Source organism: Hylaeus volcanicus, chromosome 3 (genome assembly GCF_026283585.1).
Source record: "Hylaeus volcanicus isolate JK05 chromosome 3, UHH_iyHylVolc1.0_haploid, whole genome shotgun sequence".
NCBI lineage: Eukaryota > Metazoa > Arthropoda > Insecta > Hymenoptera > Colletidae > Hylaeus > Hylaeus volcanicus.
In genome coordinates this window covers 6,405,017-6,422,336 of record NC_071978.1, presented here as the reverse complement: position 1 = coordinate 6,422,336, position 17,320 = coordinate 6,405,017, and the positions used below count along the sequence as shown (strand labels likewise).

The window sequence follows — 17,320 nt, the reverse complement described above, 5'->3', positions numbered from 1 at the left end:
CCTTTGGAAAACCCTTTCATTATCGACTTCCACGTAATAATTAAACGCTTAAATTAATCTAATATATGACAAAACTGAAATCAGTCGAAAAACACGAGATTTAGAAGGTGTAGTATCGAGTCAAGGACCGTATTCGCGGAAAATTAACTCCTTTAGGTCCCTCCGCGTTTCTCAAGGCGTGCACGGGCATTGTCGAGGGTTATTCTTTTCCAGGTCACGCGTAAAATATTCTAATGGGTCCTTGTGTATACAAACGGTCCAGTTTTCCGTGCTCGAACGACGAGCGAAACACGGGGCCGGTCGTTGTCCGGATTGTTTCAGCCAGTAGCCGAGCTAAGTGGCAAGTTTTGAAATACGGTCGACCGTAGTAGTCCTTGTGTATAACTTTAGTAGACCAAACTTCCGGCGGACAGCGTTCCACGCGGCTGAGGAAACCGGGCTAGTGTGTACAACGTGTTTCCTCTTGCTTGCAACGAAGAAAGCTAAGTCCTCCAAGCGTTGTTCTCCCGCTAATATTTGAATTTTCAACGAATTCTCCACGCGGGGGAAACAACGGTATACCTGGACGATGATAAAAATTTGAATCGTTGCATAATGGAGCAACCAGCGGGATGTTTTGCTAGTTCATTGAGGAACTAAATAAATTCTGAGGACTAGGATACATATCGATAACACACAACTTCCTTTCATCACTGTAGAATGCTAATATATATATTTTCAACAAAGTCATTAAAGAAAAAAAGAATTAAAGTGCATATGAGTTATTGGTAAAACTTCTTATATAATTAGATCTGCATTTTATAAATATACAACTTGGCAATGTAAATCTTTTTTCCCGTACCTAATAGGTTCCAAGACGTACTGACTGTTCAACCCTCTACTTCAATAGATGATCCCACCCTATAATATAAATTTCCAGCAACGAAGTGGATCAAATATTTTCGACTGTTCGATAAATCTGTGTACCAAATTTCATAAAAATCGATTGATGAAACTACTAGATGTTTCTCGTAAAAAAAAAAAAAAAAAAAAAAAAAAACAAATGCAGAAGTAAACTGTAGCCGAAACAGTGACAATATCAGTGTTATCCTTGCTCCCATCGCTTCATTTTCTTACTTAGTAGGCTCCTAACGCACACATTATTCCAGTCGAGTGAAACAGTATCCAATTTTCGTTGCTGGGCTTTGTTAACCGACGTTTCACACGCGTCGCGAAATGAGTTTTAGGTTGTAGGGTTGTCGCGACAAGAGGGTAATTGCGATGAAATCGAGCCCGTTTGGCTGTTCGATTTTCATGTTCGGGCGTCGTTGATGCTCGGCACCGGCTCTGTATTTCGCAATAATGAAAGTATAAATATTCAGAAACGGTTGCGGAGCGCAACGCCGGATCGATGCAATTCATTACGTTATCTCACGTTGATCCCGCTCGATGCCACGCACGTAATGCGTAGACGACGCGAGTCGAGATATCGGGCGTGTCTATCGAGTCGCATGCACATGCATTTAAATCGCCGAAATTATAGTATCTGAGTGGCAGCGGAATACGAACGGATCGCCGCGATCTTATGGAGCACGGCGATGGAGGATATCTACATATTTTGTACGTGGCGATGACGAACTGGTGTTTAAATACTGTGGTTTGATAATAGGTTGGCTCGTGTAAAGTATCGTTCATATAAACGATGGTTTAATTACGCTTGATATTTTTGGAATCGTTAAAATAATTTTAACAGCGAAAGCATTATTTTAATTCATATCCATGCCGACAATAGTTTAACTATAATCCAGCATCACCATTGTAGCAATAATACTTACATCTTAAATAACATACAATCTCCGATCGAAACCGTCCAGTAATAATCCAATTTTTAAAAGCGAATTATGGGAACGACAGACGATAGCTCCGAAGTTGCGATTCTCATTCTTGCAATTCCTCTCTCCCGTTGAAAAAATCATCGGCGTTCCCTGGCGTACTGGCAGGCAATAAATTAACGTTAGGGGAATGAAAATACGCGCGATCTCCCGTTGCGTTTCGCCTGGAAAATATCCAAGAGAGAGAGAGAGAGAGAGAGAGAGAGAGAGAGAGAGAGAGAGAGAAAAGCGAGAGAGAAAGTTGGGAACCGAGGGAGAGTCGGAAAAACCAGTGAAATTTCTCTCATAACGCTGCGTTTTGATTAAGGTAACGCCGATGTTAGTTAATAACGGGTTTATTAGGTTTCCGCTAATAAATGGCCCCGCGGTTTTCTTATTACGTCGCGGTGTGCCTGCGTGCAATGTAAATTTTAATAAAAACTCGAGCGGATACTCCCCTCGCCACGCTTCTACACGTTGGCTCGTGGTCGTAGATTTGTATTCACGTCTGTGTGAGTGCGCTTGTGTATTTAGGTATATGTACGAGGCATGCAACACTGCGTGGGCACGATGCAATACACGGAGTGTCATTAATTCCAACACCTTCAAGGAAACGCACAAAGAAGGGCCAACGTTGGTTGTTCTACGTATCGTATCCGTAGCCTGAGTTTGATAAAAATTAAAATACTTTCAGCATTCGAGCAATATTTTTCATCTCAATCAAGTAATTTATCTTGCAATCAAATACAGTTGGGGACAGAAACAAATTAATCTCACGAGCATATTTTTCCCAGTACCGTATCGTGCAAAGATTCTCCGAGTTTAAAAATTGTCCAAATGCAGGGAGCGTGTCCCGAAGAAAATGAACAAGCACCGAAAGCAGTATTTCTTCGCTAGTTCCTCGCACTGCAACCATATCTAGGTCACGCTAATTTTTCGACCTATTCCCTCGTTGCCCGAACATTGCAGATTTATTCCCGCGAAAGTTGTGAAAGATGCTGGCTTAAGAAATAAATTTAAAGCACCGCTGGGTGCACTAGGACGCACCGGTCGGTTCAGCTCGAGCGAAGAGTTCGCCTCGAAGTTCTCGAAAAACGCTCCTTTTTTTTCTTTTTTTTTTTGGTCTGTACCGCGCAGCTGGTTTGTTTTATAACGAGCAGTTTACGCGACTTCAATTTGTCACCGTTGGAAAACGCGGATGCTAATTGCGAGCATTCTCGCTGCGCTTTTCGGAGCGCGACATCGTTGGGAAATATTTTTTTCCGAAGCAGGCGATCGGCGCTCTATGAATGAAATTCGCATGAAAACGAGGAATCGAAATTAGTGATTGCTTTTCGTGGGTTGTTATGGTCATCGAGGAGTATTGTCCCGAGAACACAATAAACACGATAGGGATACTAACTTTATTTATATATTTTATCCTTTGTTTCAGATTTTAATTGATTTGAGACTAAATTATTTCCTAGCTTGATTGGATTTTTTAAAATAGTACTTTGTATTATATATTCGTATAATCAAAGGATGTTAAAAGTACGCTAAATTTGTTTAAAGTGATAGTAAGGCTGTATCAAAAAAATTTCAACAATATAAAGCAATCAAAGAACAGAATGTTTATTCGATTTTAATTTTAGGTAATGTATATAATTTTCGAGGCGAAAATCAAATCCTGTGGTGCAAAATAAAAAATCACACCAAACTACACGCCATTCTCATAATGGAAAGTGCCATTATTAGCGCGACATGTTCGAGGATCTTTGAAAAATCGAACGACAGATAATGCGACTTGGGTTCGATAACTATCACCAGCGAGGTACTTTAAAATGTTTGTAATTGCGCCACTTGTCGGTAGTTTAACTGAAACCTCATTGTTTCTCCGAGTTTCCGATCGTTCGGTAAACGCGCGGTCGAGCTCCCCAGCGAAACTTGTTCCGTCGTTAAATCATCTGCGAAGCAATAAGGACAACTACGTACATGTTTCGAAAGTAGTTCGCTAAGTATGAGAAAAATATCGGGGCACACGTAGCTCATGTCTGAAAATAAGTATCATGGCGTGTGAAAAGAATAAAAAATATTGCGGTAGATTGAAATTAATTTGAAGATGAATGGCTTCAATTATAATTTAAAATTATTTTGTGTGTGTTTATTTTTTGTCTACACTATAGTGTAGTAACTGCGGTCTGTTCGACGCGATTCAATTTTCAGAACTGAGATATTTTACTGACCAAACTAGTCCAGAATCGATCATAATTTTGCAATTAAAACAAATGTTTTCTAATGGAGGTTCACGAAAGATGTAGGCTGATCATAGTCCGACAACGAACTATGCCACGTCGAACGTCGAGCCGGTATTGTATAATTGAAAGCAAACACGCTCGAATGATCAATAGAGTAATTAAACTGTGAAATGAATAATTCGACGTGGGCTATATTGCCGTCATTTACAAAGAACGTGGAGCTGCTTCGAGAATAATAGAAACGGAAGTGCTTCGATGCGAAAAATTTTCATCAAAAGATCTATGGAACTGAGAACAAAATACACTCCACAATTTTTCTCCTTAGCTTAAGAATAACAAAATTAATAATTTAATACTATACATTATTTAATCGACCACCAGCGTTTTTAATTTTGAGTCATCAGCCCTCAAGCGTTTCAATTCTGTAAGTAAAATACACAGTGTAAAGGGAGTCACTTAAAAATGCAAGACGCTGTTCGTTGTATAAAAAAATTCCTGAGGCAAATTTGCATAGTATCAAAGGACGTGTATAATATAGACGTAGTGTTTCTGCTTCCTCAACCATTTTCATTTCTTGAAAAAAGAGAACCCAAATTGAGTGTCTCGAGAATTCTCGAGATATCTCGCGAAACTAAAAAATGTACATTAACTTTTTTTTAGAAAGATATACTTGTATATTTCAAGAAATATCTTATATTTCAAGAAATATTTTATTAATAATCTATTACGTTTCTGAATACAAATATAATAGTTACAATGCAGTGTAACATCTGCTTCACGGCTCTCGTCATAGTTAATTAGTAATAAAAGCTGTGTTACAACCACTCCAATGAAATTTTTATTATAAAAATCAATGGTACCTGTTCCTCGGGAACAGTTTTTAAAAACGTTTCTAATGGTAAAACTGTATCCATAAATATACTATAAGAGCAGGTATTGTTTCAACTTTTCAATTTGCATTGTAATAGATTTTAAAAAAGAGTGGATATGAAATGTTTGCTTTGTTCTGTATTATGAAACACGAATTCTTTATATACTCTTCTACTATTCGAATATATAATGAATTTACAAATGCTCCACATTTTTAAATATCAGTGTCAGCAGGAAATTAAATTCACATAATGAAAAGGTCACTCTAGACACAAGATTTTGCAACACGTGTAGTTTGACTGGCACGTACAGAATACTTAACGTTCCTGTCTCGAATTAGGGCTATCGAAGCAATATCAAATTGACCGAAACCGAAAGTGGCACCGAGTCGACCAGTTGCCAGAAATAGCCGCGACAGCAATAACGGTTCGTTTAAAATTGATTAAAAAACAGGCTACGTTTTCCAAAGGAATAGTCGACCGCTTTTCCCTATTCCGCTGGAATGCAATTTATTTAGCCGCTTGTTCAAGTACGCGGCTCAAAAATTTCCGTTCCACCCTCCCTTTCCCCCATTCGCTACAATTCATCGAGTGCCCCTCGAACAGGTCTCCGTATATTGTTGCGTGAAATAATAGATTTCGCAACGATATTCGTTGTTTGCCCGCCGCCTCTGCTTCCTCGTTTTTTTCCCGCCTCTCCCAGGTTTGCGGAATTTATTCTCGTCCACGATCGACGCGCTACCCGCTCGACTAAATATTTATCCTCGTCGGCGGAACGAGCTAATGAACGAAGAATGGTCTTTTTCGAGGGTGCGTGACCCTGCGAAATACGCCGCCTCTTAATTCCGAGCAAGTACCGACTGATGGGGCAATTAACAGCGGAGGACGGGAGTCGCCGGTATAAAATTCCATCGGATGGGCTCGACGCCGATAAACATGGAGAATGTTAATTCTGGCGTGTCGAAGGTGAAATTAAATTCGGATCGATTTTACGGGGTCTCGGTTTCAGCCAAATTCGATCGCTGTGGGAGAAGTTTCAAGAAAAGAGACGAAAAGTCGTAACGACGATATAGAGTCTTCCAAAAGGGGCTGTAGAATTTCATTTTGGAAAAACAAATACGTCTGTCAAAGTTCTCTGGAGGGAGCTATAGAAAGATCTTCGTTTAAAATATAAAATAAATTATCTTTCCTTCGAAAATAAAACAAATCCTAAAGTCTAAAATTGATGAAAAAACATGACTATTCTTTGTCTACTTCTGACTTATAGAACACTGTGCGTGCGGCGCGCGGCGTTGTTACGTAAATTGCCTGGCTACTTTTGCGGTGCTTTTTCGAAAGCAATTGTTCGCGTAAACGTGTTTGCTTTGTTGTTTAAAACACGGGGTTACGGGCGTCGTAATTTCACCAGCGGTTTGCGATATCCTCGCGGCCAGGTGTTCCTGGTGGAGAACCTGCAGTCCTGAAATTTACTGCAACGAGCTTTGGCGCACTTGTAAAGAGTGCAAGCTATTGTTTCTTTGTCTGAAAGGTATAGGAATTTGCAGTGCAATTTTATGGTCAATCTTCAGTTCCCGTGGAGTGTGTATACCTCCATTGTATTATTATTATTTTTAACGGTGCATTTATATACGATTTTCAATCAGACCTTTAGAATCGTGCTCGGTATTGGGTAAATTTATATCGATGCCGAATCATCATGACTGACCTCTTTTACCTGCGTTTTCGCGTGGAAGACTAAAACAATATAAATCGTACCGGACGAGTACATTTCATTTTAATTGAGACATTGCTAAAAATAATTCTCTTCTGGTGAGATGTGAAATAATTATTCGAGTTTGGGACATTATTATTATGTACGAAGAGGAGTTTATACTAAACAATGCATAGGAGAGGAAAAAGTAATTTGTACGGAACAATATGTTCATTTACATTTTTATACATTTTCACTGTTTTTAACACATATGTTATTCCCTATTTTTCACATTACTATGCAAAATTTGGAGTATGCAAAAAAAAAAGAAATATCAATATTCAACTTTCGTATGTAGTTAAAATAGAAACTACATGTGACCTATACCTTAAAGTGGTACAATTAAATTTTAAAATATCAATACTTTATTAACCAAATACATCCACAGCGGTATTCTGCTTATTTTGTACATCATTCCTTGTTTGGCTTCATGAAAAAGAAACTAGTTTCAATTCAATCTCAGTCTATCAATCATCTACTCCACCTACTTCGAAATGAACGAAAAATTAAAAAAGGAACGATCGAAAGAACTTGTTGGTTTTACAGTCGGCGTAGCTGGTGCGGTAAAATCCGGTTGACTTTTCCGCATTGCAAACGCGCTCGTCGGTGGAAGCAAGAGATTTAACTGCCACGTCCTGCTGCTCGGATTATCAGTGGGCACTCGCCCAAAAAAAAGTAAAAAAAAAAAAAGAAAAAAAATTTAAAAAAAACGCAACGGGAAGGGAGAAAAATATCAATTATACCAAGTGTTTCGTGCCGTGGGATTTAATTTTTGAGGCGGCGCGACACCGAATTTTAATTGGAACAACGCCCCTGGGTTGGCAGTAATTCATATTAATCCCGAGACCTTAATAACCAGAGACCCGTTGGCCAGCCTGGCCAACTGATGATATTGGATTACACCATTGATTCGTCATTAATATCGATCACCTGTGCGCCGAATGCGCGACGCGTTTAATGAGTATTCACTAGGAGCAACTCATTGTTTCGCGATCACGTAATTAAACACAGATCTACATAATTCTATAGAAACGATTGCTATAGCGGGACGCCCAATAGGAGGAAGGGGTTGAATGGAAAAACGGGAATTCGATTGGCATATATGATCGATATTTGAGTCATTACCGGTGGTCTGCATTGCGCTCATCGATTCTCGCGTTCTTTGAACAACAGAGATGTATATCTGTATTTTTAGGCATGGGGCGAGTAATCTCTTCCTTTGTTATCTAAATAAAGTGAATTTCAGAGCATAAAATAAGATAAAGTGAAATTTCAGAGCATACATTTGTTTCGCGTATTATGTTGATTGATTAATCTTAAATCAACGCAAGGCTCTTTTTGTAAGAGTACAATTGTGTTGTACAAACAGGGCTATATTATTTCCATTAAACTAAAGAAAAATACTGTTCGCAGTATGTCCTTTTAAAACATATAATTTACATTTATGTTACGCATTCAGAATTATCAGATAAAATTCTTCGATATCAAACTTATTTTCATCCCCAAAAAGTGATGTTTCTTTTTAACTTTTTACCCAGACTTAACTCCACGATCGATCGCAGGAAAGAAACGATGCCTCGTCACGAGAGGTTGTTAACTTTTCGCTCCAACGATATCTTGAGATATTTCAAAGTTAATTAATATAGAGGGCGCGAAGGGGGTGGAGATTTGCGGACCCGTGCAGCGTAATCAGCGTGCGGCTATTGCGGGACATTACCGCTCATCGCCGTGCGAATTATTAACGCACGGGGTATAACATTAGTTACACGTACGCATTTTCTGATATGAATAATTGCACGCTTAATTGCATAAAATAATTCCCGAGGTCGTTATCGGCCGCCGTAAAATAGCATTACGCTGGCTCCAATCAATTGGATAGCGTGGCATTGTTAACAGACGCGCGGCAGCCCGTAGTTTAATATTAATGGATGACGTTACGCTTCTCGAAATTAGCAACCGCCGCCATAATATCGTTATAGATACGTCGTTCTAATAGACGACCGTGGAAACACGTTTCTAGCTCGCGTTGTGAGAGGTTTAGAGAGCGATTAATAAACATCGATGAAAGCAATAACACTAGGCGAAACGGTATTGCGTTGCTGTTACCATTCAGCGAGCGTCAATAAGCAAACTACGAATGAAATGCTCGTGCAATTAGTAGAAATGAGATCAACATTCTTGGTAGTTTTCGAAAAGGTGGAAGATGTAGAATCTACAAGTACTTGATCGTTTCTCTCTACGCATGGAAAATGTCATATTTGTTTGTTTCCATAGGATTATTAATTTTTTGTGCTTATTATTCACATTTTACTAGATAGAGTACCAACTTAACTTGTCTGTATCTCTTTATTTGACCAGACACTGCACCCTATTCTCGTTGTCTGACTACATACGTGCTTATTCTACTTGATTGTCTATACATAGTGACATTTTCCTTATCTGATTAAATTCACGAGCCTTCCACTTGGCAACTCCTTATATTATCGAATCTTTACAATAAAACATTATTCACATCTCGAATTGGAAATGTTATCATTCAGTTTTCGTAGTACAGTCGCGAGCTTTTTCAAAGGCCTGCAAACACGTTTCAAATCGAATAGATTTTTCACTTTTACCGTTTGAGTGCCACATAAAAATTTTCATACATACGCTGTCTTATTCCACTTCCCTGGCCAGTAACACGCGACCATATCTTGTCAGGCCAGTAGAACGCGACCGTACCAGGCCAGACATGTAGAACACCCGCGGGCGCTTGAAAAGGCCTGCGCGAGACACATTCTGAATTTAATATTTCCTCTTCTTTTTTTTCCGCAGAACCAGAGAAACATCGTATCGACTTCCCATAACAATCACAAGAATATAGAAACTGGGATTGCATGGCTTTCCAATTCCCTCTCCCGCCCCTACCCGTCCACCTCCAAAACCATTTATTTCCAGCGACGTACGTCTTCGTAGCAAAAACTGCGGCTTTTTTTCCGGGCAGAGAATTAATATAGAAATCGGATTTACAAAAGCCGTTTAGGAAAGAGCGCGGCATACGAGAGCGGAGATACCTATAATATTGGCAAAACGGTTGTATCGTTCTAGTCCCTGACGAAACAACGGCCCAGAGAGAGATCGCAGACCAAACCCGAGTCGCGGAGCTTCCCACCGAGCGTAATGGCCTACATGTCGAGGACGGAGACGACGTCGTCCCCGGAAAGCGGCCAGGACGAGGAGAGGTCCTTCTTCGACAGGCCTCCGCCAACCCCGCAGCCGATACCGCCCCCACCGCCGCCACAGCAATCGAAAACGCAGATCGAGCAGGGCGTAAATGGACTGGCCAAGGACGAAGAGGACAGCGCGAAGGTCGCGGATCTGCTCGAGCCTGCGGGCGAGCGGGGAACATCCGAGGAACTGGTCAGGTGAGACGGATGTTATTTAAACAAAATATATAATACAGGTCTCCTTTTTCGTTGGGTTTTAGAGTTTGAAGGAATTGAGTATGGGTGTGGCTCTTGTTTGTTAGTAGGTAGTAATAGCTATTTCGGAAAGATGGATTTTAGAATGAAAATTAAAATTGTTGACTAATTGTTGGTCATCTGTTGGGGGTATGACTGCAGTTAAAATAGATGTACGAATAAAATAACATGTAAAAATGTATGTTGAATATTAGACAAAAAGTGAGAAAACATTATTAAGATATATAAGGAAGACATGTCTATCACAGTTGTAAATTATGAATGATGAATGTGAATTACGATTTTGCAGGTTTGCACCGCAGAAAGATGAGAGGACGGCGATTGACGGACAGGTCAGAAGACCTCGTCACATCTCGAGGGACCATTACATTTCAAGGTGAGAATCTGTCCTTACCTTCCTCGTTATTCGGTCCTGAAACCAATTCACGATAAAAAAAAAAAACTATCAATTCTTAGAAATGCGAATTTCAAATTTGATTTGCTAAAATTAATGCGCAAATGTTTCGTAACAACTTCTATTCAGATAGAATTGTTAATTTCCAAAATCAGAAGTATTCCTACGAGTTGTCAGAATTCATAGTAAAAGCGTGATACTATAAACTCGAAGTTCTGTGTATTTCGTACATATCATGGATCGACTGTGGGCGGATCCAACGTTGAGTGTGAAGTGTCATGATCTACAACGTGAAAGAGATTACAGAAAAACGAGTTGGAGCAGGTCGGGGTACGACGCACCCGTGGGCGAGAGCACGAGGGCGCAGCAGGAAGAAGGGGTGACTCTCAGGAGGGATTTGAATGGGGGTACAAGGATTTCTCCAAGCACCATCGATCGAATATTCGACAACAGTAATAGGAGACAGTATGGCATGGGAATTGTTGGCAGATTCTTCGGGTGAGTCCTCCTCCTTCTGAAACATATTCATCGTTCTTGTTAAATGACGAACGACCTCAAACGATACATTATTGTATTTTCCTTACAAGCGTCCACTAAAAGATATATACAAAAATATATCATTTCATTACCTAAAAATCAGTAACTTAAAGTGTCCTTGGAGAAGAAAAGCATCACATAGTTATGTTTGTTTTTTTTCAAACCAAACAATTACTCCGGTGATTTATGTTAAGTGTCCCACTCTGTATTAGTGAAAAATAGTATAGGTTTTAAATAGGAAACATGTCCAAGGGGTAGAGGAAATTACACCTCTGGGAATGCATTTTGTTTCAATCGAATATTCAATTTGGGTTCGGAGATACAACATCTTGGAAGGTAGCGTTTAAAGTGAGTTTAACACTGAAATTCTCGGAAGCATCGTGGCCTACATTTTTTCCCGGAAATGCGTACTAGAAACGTAATAGTGATAGCAAAAAAATGTTGACTCAGCATCTTTCATTGCTGTGCGCCGACTTCCGTGATTGGGTAGATCAGCGAAGACGTGGGAGCGAGAAATCCGACTGGGCAAGGGGAGAAAACCGTGTGCGCGAGTAAGAGGTCCCAGTGTGCGAGCGAGAGGTAGTTATCAGAGTGGTGAAAATGATGTAATTATGAAATTTCTATGAAAGTAGGTAATGAAGCTATATAACTATGTGAAGGATTGTTTTCCAACTAGAACGCAAAGCTTGAAATTTAGCTTAATATTAACATACTTTCAATATAGCTCAAAAGTTAGAATGTTGCAGTTCTAAAACCATATGGATTGAATAGTTGATAGCATTACTAATGTTGTAGTAATAATACTGTTTTAGCACATGTTGTAGTTCTAATACTGTTTTAGAACACTGTCTAATTCGAGAGTTGATTCAACTGGATTTAGTCAAATGCCCTCTATTATTATTACAACAAAAGTTATTCAAGTTGAAGTAATGCTGTTAGTTTAATACCATTACATCAATTTACCAAGGTAAATTATTTACCTATTTTTTCCCACGATGAGAAATTCCTGCAAGGATCTTTAAAAAACGAGGTTACCAACTCTAAATTTCATACATAGTTTACAGAATCCTGAATGTGTTTAAACTTTAGTTGGTACCAAGTTTGTTAAATATTGTACTTTATGCACATTTCATCCAACCCAGCATCGTTGCAAAATATGTCGCATCGCAAACATTTGACGTCAAACATTTTACCACTAAATTACGATGTAATATTTACACGCAACACGGAGAACGTATCGACAACGCGCGACTGCAAATAAATTCGTGCAAACAAGGAAAAATCACGTGTTCCCCATCGGTTTGTTTCAGCATTCCGAGTGCTGGCATTTATCAGGTATCAGGCAATCATTGTCTATGGATACGACTGTTGTTCCACACGAATGAAGAAATTGATTTCGTAACGGTTAATAACAGTTACAAGTACAGAGGAATTATTGACGTAACACCAGACCCAGTCTACACATCAACGAGTTACTTGTGTATCATTTTGAATACTTTATTGATTCTTAAGTTTAATACTTTATAGATCCTTCAATTTTATTCATTAATTCAATTTAATCTTTATTCCAAGTTTAACTTTTGGGATTCAAAAACAACGCGAGTACCTGTACTCGGAAATTTTGATAACAGAGACAGTTCACTCGAAGAGGCGTCAGGTTAAAAATCGTTGCGAAACCATGGTTTAAACAATACTGTGGACCCCGGTTCCTTGAACCACCGTATTTCAGGGTGCAAGAAATTCGCGCGACAGAAGGAGATTGAAATCCAGAAATTCGTCTACCCGATACTCATCTTATTCTGCAATTTAAACGTTCCACCGCCGCGATGATGATAACGCGGCTTTATTAAAATAACTTTCTCCCGAGCTCTTCTACGCTCCGCTTTAACGATCGCGCGAAGGTTTTATCGTGTAGCTACGACCCAGTTAGAGATACACGTAACGCACAAATAGCGTAAGCGGACGAACAGCAAATGTCAGAAACGAAATGAAACCGTGACGCTTGGCATCTGCGTCTTGACAGAGCGCGGTGATATTTAAAAAATGTCAGATGGCTCGGAAATATCGATCGTTCTATACATTTGTGGGCAAATGTTAGGAAACAATTTCCACGGGTACATATCCATAGCTGCATCATGATTTCTTTTTATATAGTGTACACATTCACAAGGTTCGTTTTCGCCCGTTTTATTTTTCAGTTTGTCGTATGATGTATCACACACGAATATTCAGAAATATACAAGGATATGTAAAAATGCATAAATATATAAAATGTATGGAATCAAATACCGGTTGCAACATTCAAAATACAAAATATGCCTTAATATAAATTTCATAAACTGGCATGAACATCGACATTTATTACATTTTCTGAACATTACATAATTTGTTAATACGAAACGAAACGAATTGCAGTTGATTTACTACGACTTTTCATTTATCGAGACGTATGCTTTTAAATGTATTCATTCGAACGCAACTGGTAATGATAATTCGTGTAAATCTATAGATTCTTCACTTGTGTCCGTAAATCTATGCTACCTCGAGTTGCCCCATTCACCGCAGAAAGCTATTGTGTATGGACAACAACCGTGTAAAAATAGCGGTATAAATGCAAGCACGGGAAAAATGGTCGTAATTTTTTTCCCAACGCATTTCAATATGACTTTTATGAATTACTTTTTTTTTTTGTTGAATGACAAATGAAACCTGTACGTGTAGTTCATTTCAGCGTAGAAAAGACTGCCGATGCAGGTTAACATCTCCACTTTCATGCTCCGTACGTTTATTATCATTCCAAGATAAATTACATATTGTACAATTAATTAAATGAGAAAATTTACTACAAACACAGCCACGATTATTTACATTCTATTTTAACGGAGCCACTGACTACTACAAATACGAGTCTATTTAACGCAGATTGTATCAGTTTTCATGCAAATAATTAGGGAGTATTATTGATGCGAAATATTATGAAAACGAGCCGTTCGCATCGCAAAAATGATTTTCTTCCAACACAGAGTGATTATACACATCGCTAATTATATTGACTCCCGTTAATAAATAAATAAATCATTTTAGTCAAATTGTTGGGGAAAAACGGTATCATTCGTGAATGCCGTTCATTTAAAATTACTGCGATTTAAAAGCGAAATAATACAGCGTAATAACAGACTTAATAACGTGTCTTTTTGTGATTGCAGAAGATCATTTCGAAAAAGTGTTTCTCAGAAGCCAGATGTAAGAAAGCAGCTGGATGACTTCGAAGACCATCGGCCATACTTTACGTATTGGATCACCACCGTTCAAGTGCTCATTTTGATAATATCTTTAGCGTGTTATGGTTTCGGGCCCCTGGGCATGGATCTTAGTCACAGATCGGGACTGGTGAGTTGAATGTCTAAAAAACTTTAGAATTATAATAACCATATCTGTGTTACTTCTTTTCTTTTTAATGATTTCGCTTTTATAAAACATCCCATTTTACCAAGCCCTACAGAGAATTTAGTGAATAAAATCGAAATTCTTATAAATTATAATCTTATTAATTCTTGTTATAACCAAACTCAACTGGAATATTCTCAAGCTAGATTTTATCTTATTTTATCAACCATAGCAATAGGTTACATCGTACTTTTAGCTGACGACGAACGTCTCCATTGAGTTTTACGAAAATTCCATTTCAGGTTCTTGTGACGAGTCTGTCGCTGCAGCAAGTGGACTACCAGGAACCAGCGAATTTCTGGTTTGGTCCGCGAGCCGCGGATTTGATTCACCTGGGCGCGAAATTCGCGCCGTGTATGCGTCGCGATATTAAAATTCTGAAGGAGATCGACGTCTGGCGGGAAAGAGAACGCGACACTGCCTGCTGCATCAGAAACGACGACTCCGGCTGCGTGCAGTCTAGTAAAGCGGATTGCTCTGTGAGTTGTTACCCAGTTTCTACTCTGAAATAAACCACAAAGCAACGAACAGATGGGCAAACATTTGTTCGAATAATAGGTAGCGAATAGAGACTGTACTGGTAAAAGTAGATAATACGATCCAGTTTTAAAGAGAAATCAGCGGAAAAACATTTTTCAAATTAGTCGGTGTATGTCGATAGTCTTTTTCAAAACGATTTCTTAATTATGAATCAAATGTTGTCTTTAATTCTAAATCTGAAATTTTATATTCAAGTGAGATTTTTATGAAATTTTGTAAATATGCATGTTGACTTCTCTTATCTATGTTTATAATATGATCTCTATTTTTATAGAGAAATCAATTACAAAAGCATTTTTCAATAATTCCTAACTTCATTTGTTTAGTCGTAGTAAGTTTGCATTTCTCTTTCAATCTGCTCCTTAATTATGAATAAAATGTATCAAAAGTTCATCTCTGAGTGCAAATTTTGCCCATTTCTGTGAACGTGTATAGTTTTCGGATTCTCCTGTTCGTATTTATAATATGATCTTCTCTTTTGCGAACCAACTGGTCCGGGGACTGAGATCGACTGCTACGGTAAATTTCAGTGAAATTATTAAGTTACTCTTCGTTTTTTTCATTTTTCTTTTTTTTTTGGTGCATCTAGGCTATTAGCTGTTTCATAGAGACATCAATAAATATTAATTTTATTCAAGGACCTGTGTTCGATGCGATACAAAAGCTACGTTTCAATTTTGCACGAAATACTCCGTTCAATCAACTATTAAATATGAAATTCATATTGGCATCCGCTCTTTAATCAGTAAATCAAATTACGTAAAAGGAAGTTAACAATGTTTATAAATCTATAAAAACTAAGTCTTCTATAAAAAGACATAATATCATAAGTAAATCAATTTTCAACACTGATCATTCTTGTTGCTGTGTATTGCCAACAATGAAAGAATTGCGGCCTTTCCCTAGGTTACTTCAGTACTAATAACTTCGTGAAAAAAGAGTCCCCAGAACACTAAAAAAATGGTCCAAATTCTCGATGTAAACTATTAATTACGATCACTATTTTTGTTATCCGTTATTAAGTTCTTTGTGTCGTTATAATTTCTGCAACGAAATTGTTGTACTGCATGATACAATTCACAAGCACTATACCTCAAAGATGAATCCAACGAAGTGCTCATTGTGTGCGATGCTTTTGAAAACTGTAGAACACGATATCGACCTGGAAAAAATGGGGACCTGGGGACAGCGGACCCGGTGGTCGCATAAGCGGATCTGTTTGCGGGTTGGATCCGAAGTTTTGCGATGCGCCAGCAAGTATAGCGCCGTACGAGTGGCCAGACGACATCACCAAATGGCCCATCTGTCGGAAGACTAATCCCTTCAATCAACGTTTCAGGTAAATTCAACGTCATTACTCAACACTCCACTCAATCTTTAATAATACCTTTTTCGTTGTACTCGTTTTTCACTATACTCCGCATTCAATATTTCAAATTTCAATACAACTACAGTGAAAGGTTACCCTTGACAACAATTTTTAAATATCAGTAACTATATGATATTCAATATTAAATAAGCAGCCTTTGAACTGATCTATCCAAATTTATCTACACAAGCTCTAATACCTATTCTACCAATTTCTCTCTATGGTTCCTGTTTGTCGAATGGTTAATATGGAGGCAAATCCTTTATGTTGATAAATAGTAGAAACGGGAGTCAACGAGGGAGTGCAAACTTCCCAGTGGGTCGTTATAAAGACAAGATGGCGGAGCACATGGTGTGCGAGGTGATCGGTCATCCCTGTTGCATCGGTATCCACGGGATGTGCCGAATCACCACGAAGGAGTACTGCGACTTCGTGCATGGGTACTTCCACGAAGAGGCGTCGCTCTGTTCCCAGGTCGAGTGTTTGCACGACGTCTGCGGCATGATTCCCTTTCTTCATCCTGAGTGGCCGGATCAGTTCTACAGGCTTTTCACCACCACTTTTCTTCACGCCGGGTAAGGTCCACGTGAAGTCTTTTCTGGAGAAATTATAATTGCTCTTCGGGGACAAATTGTTTTGTATAGAATAGACTAACCAACGATGCCTTACTGGACAGTGTTTGGTAATACACGATCTCGCGTTTTTCTTGCAGGATTCTTCACTTATCCATCACAATAATGGTTCAGTATTTCTTGATGCGAGACTTGGAGAAACTGACGGGCTCGCTACGTATCGCGCTGATCTACTTTACCGGGGCTCTAGCTGGGAACTTGGCCAGTGCCATATTCATTCCTTATAGAGCGGAGGTA

At 38.9% G+C, this 17,320-nt stretch overlaps 1 protein-coding gene across 1 annotated transcript in view; it reads left to right on the top strand.

Moving 5' to 3' along the window:
- Nucleotides 1-17,320, top strand: part of LOC128873084 (inactive rhomboid protein 1) — a 236,131-nt gene that overhangs the window by 206,342 nt on the left and 12,469 nt on the right. The window contains exons 7-14 of the mRNA XM_054116356.1: nucleotides 9,791-10,107; nucleotides 10,454-10,540; nucleotides 10,856-11,056; nucleotides 14,302-14,485; nucleotides 14,785-15,021; nucleotides 16,231-16,421; nucleotides 16,730-17,026; nucleotides 17,164-17,317. Coding sequence (XP_053972331.1) covers nucleotides 9,791-10,107; nucleotides 10,454-10,540; nucleotides 10,856-11,056; nucleotides 14,302-14,485; nucleotides 14,785-15,021; nucleotides 16,231-16,421; nucleotides 16,730-17,026; nucleotides 17,164-17,317 — 1,668 coding nt within the window. The remainder of the gene's footprint in view (nucleotides 1-9,790; nucleotides 10,108-10,453; nucleotides 10,541-10,855; nucleotides 11,057-14,301; nucleotides 14,486-14,784; nucleotides 15,022-16,230; nucleotides 16,422-16,729; nucleotides 17,027-17,163; nucleotides 17,318-17,320) is intronic.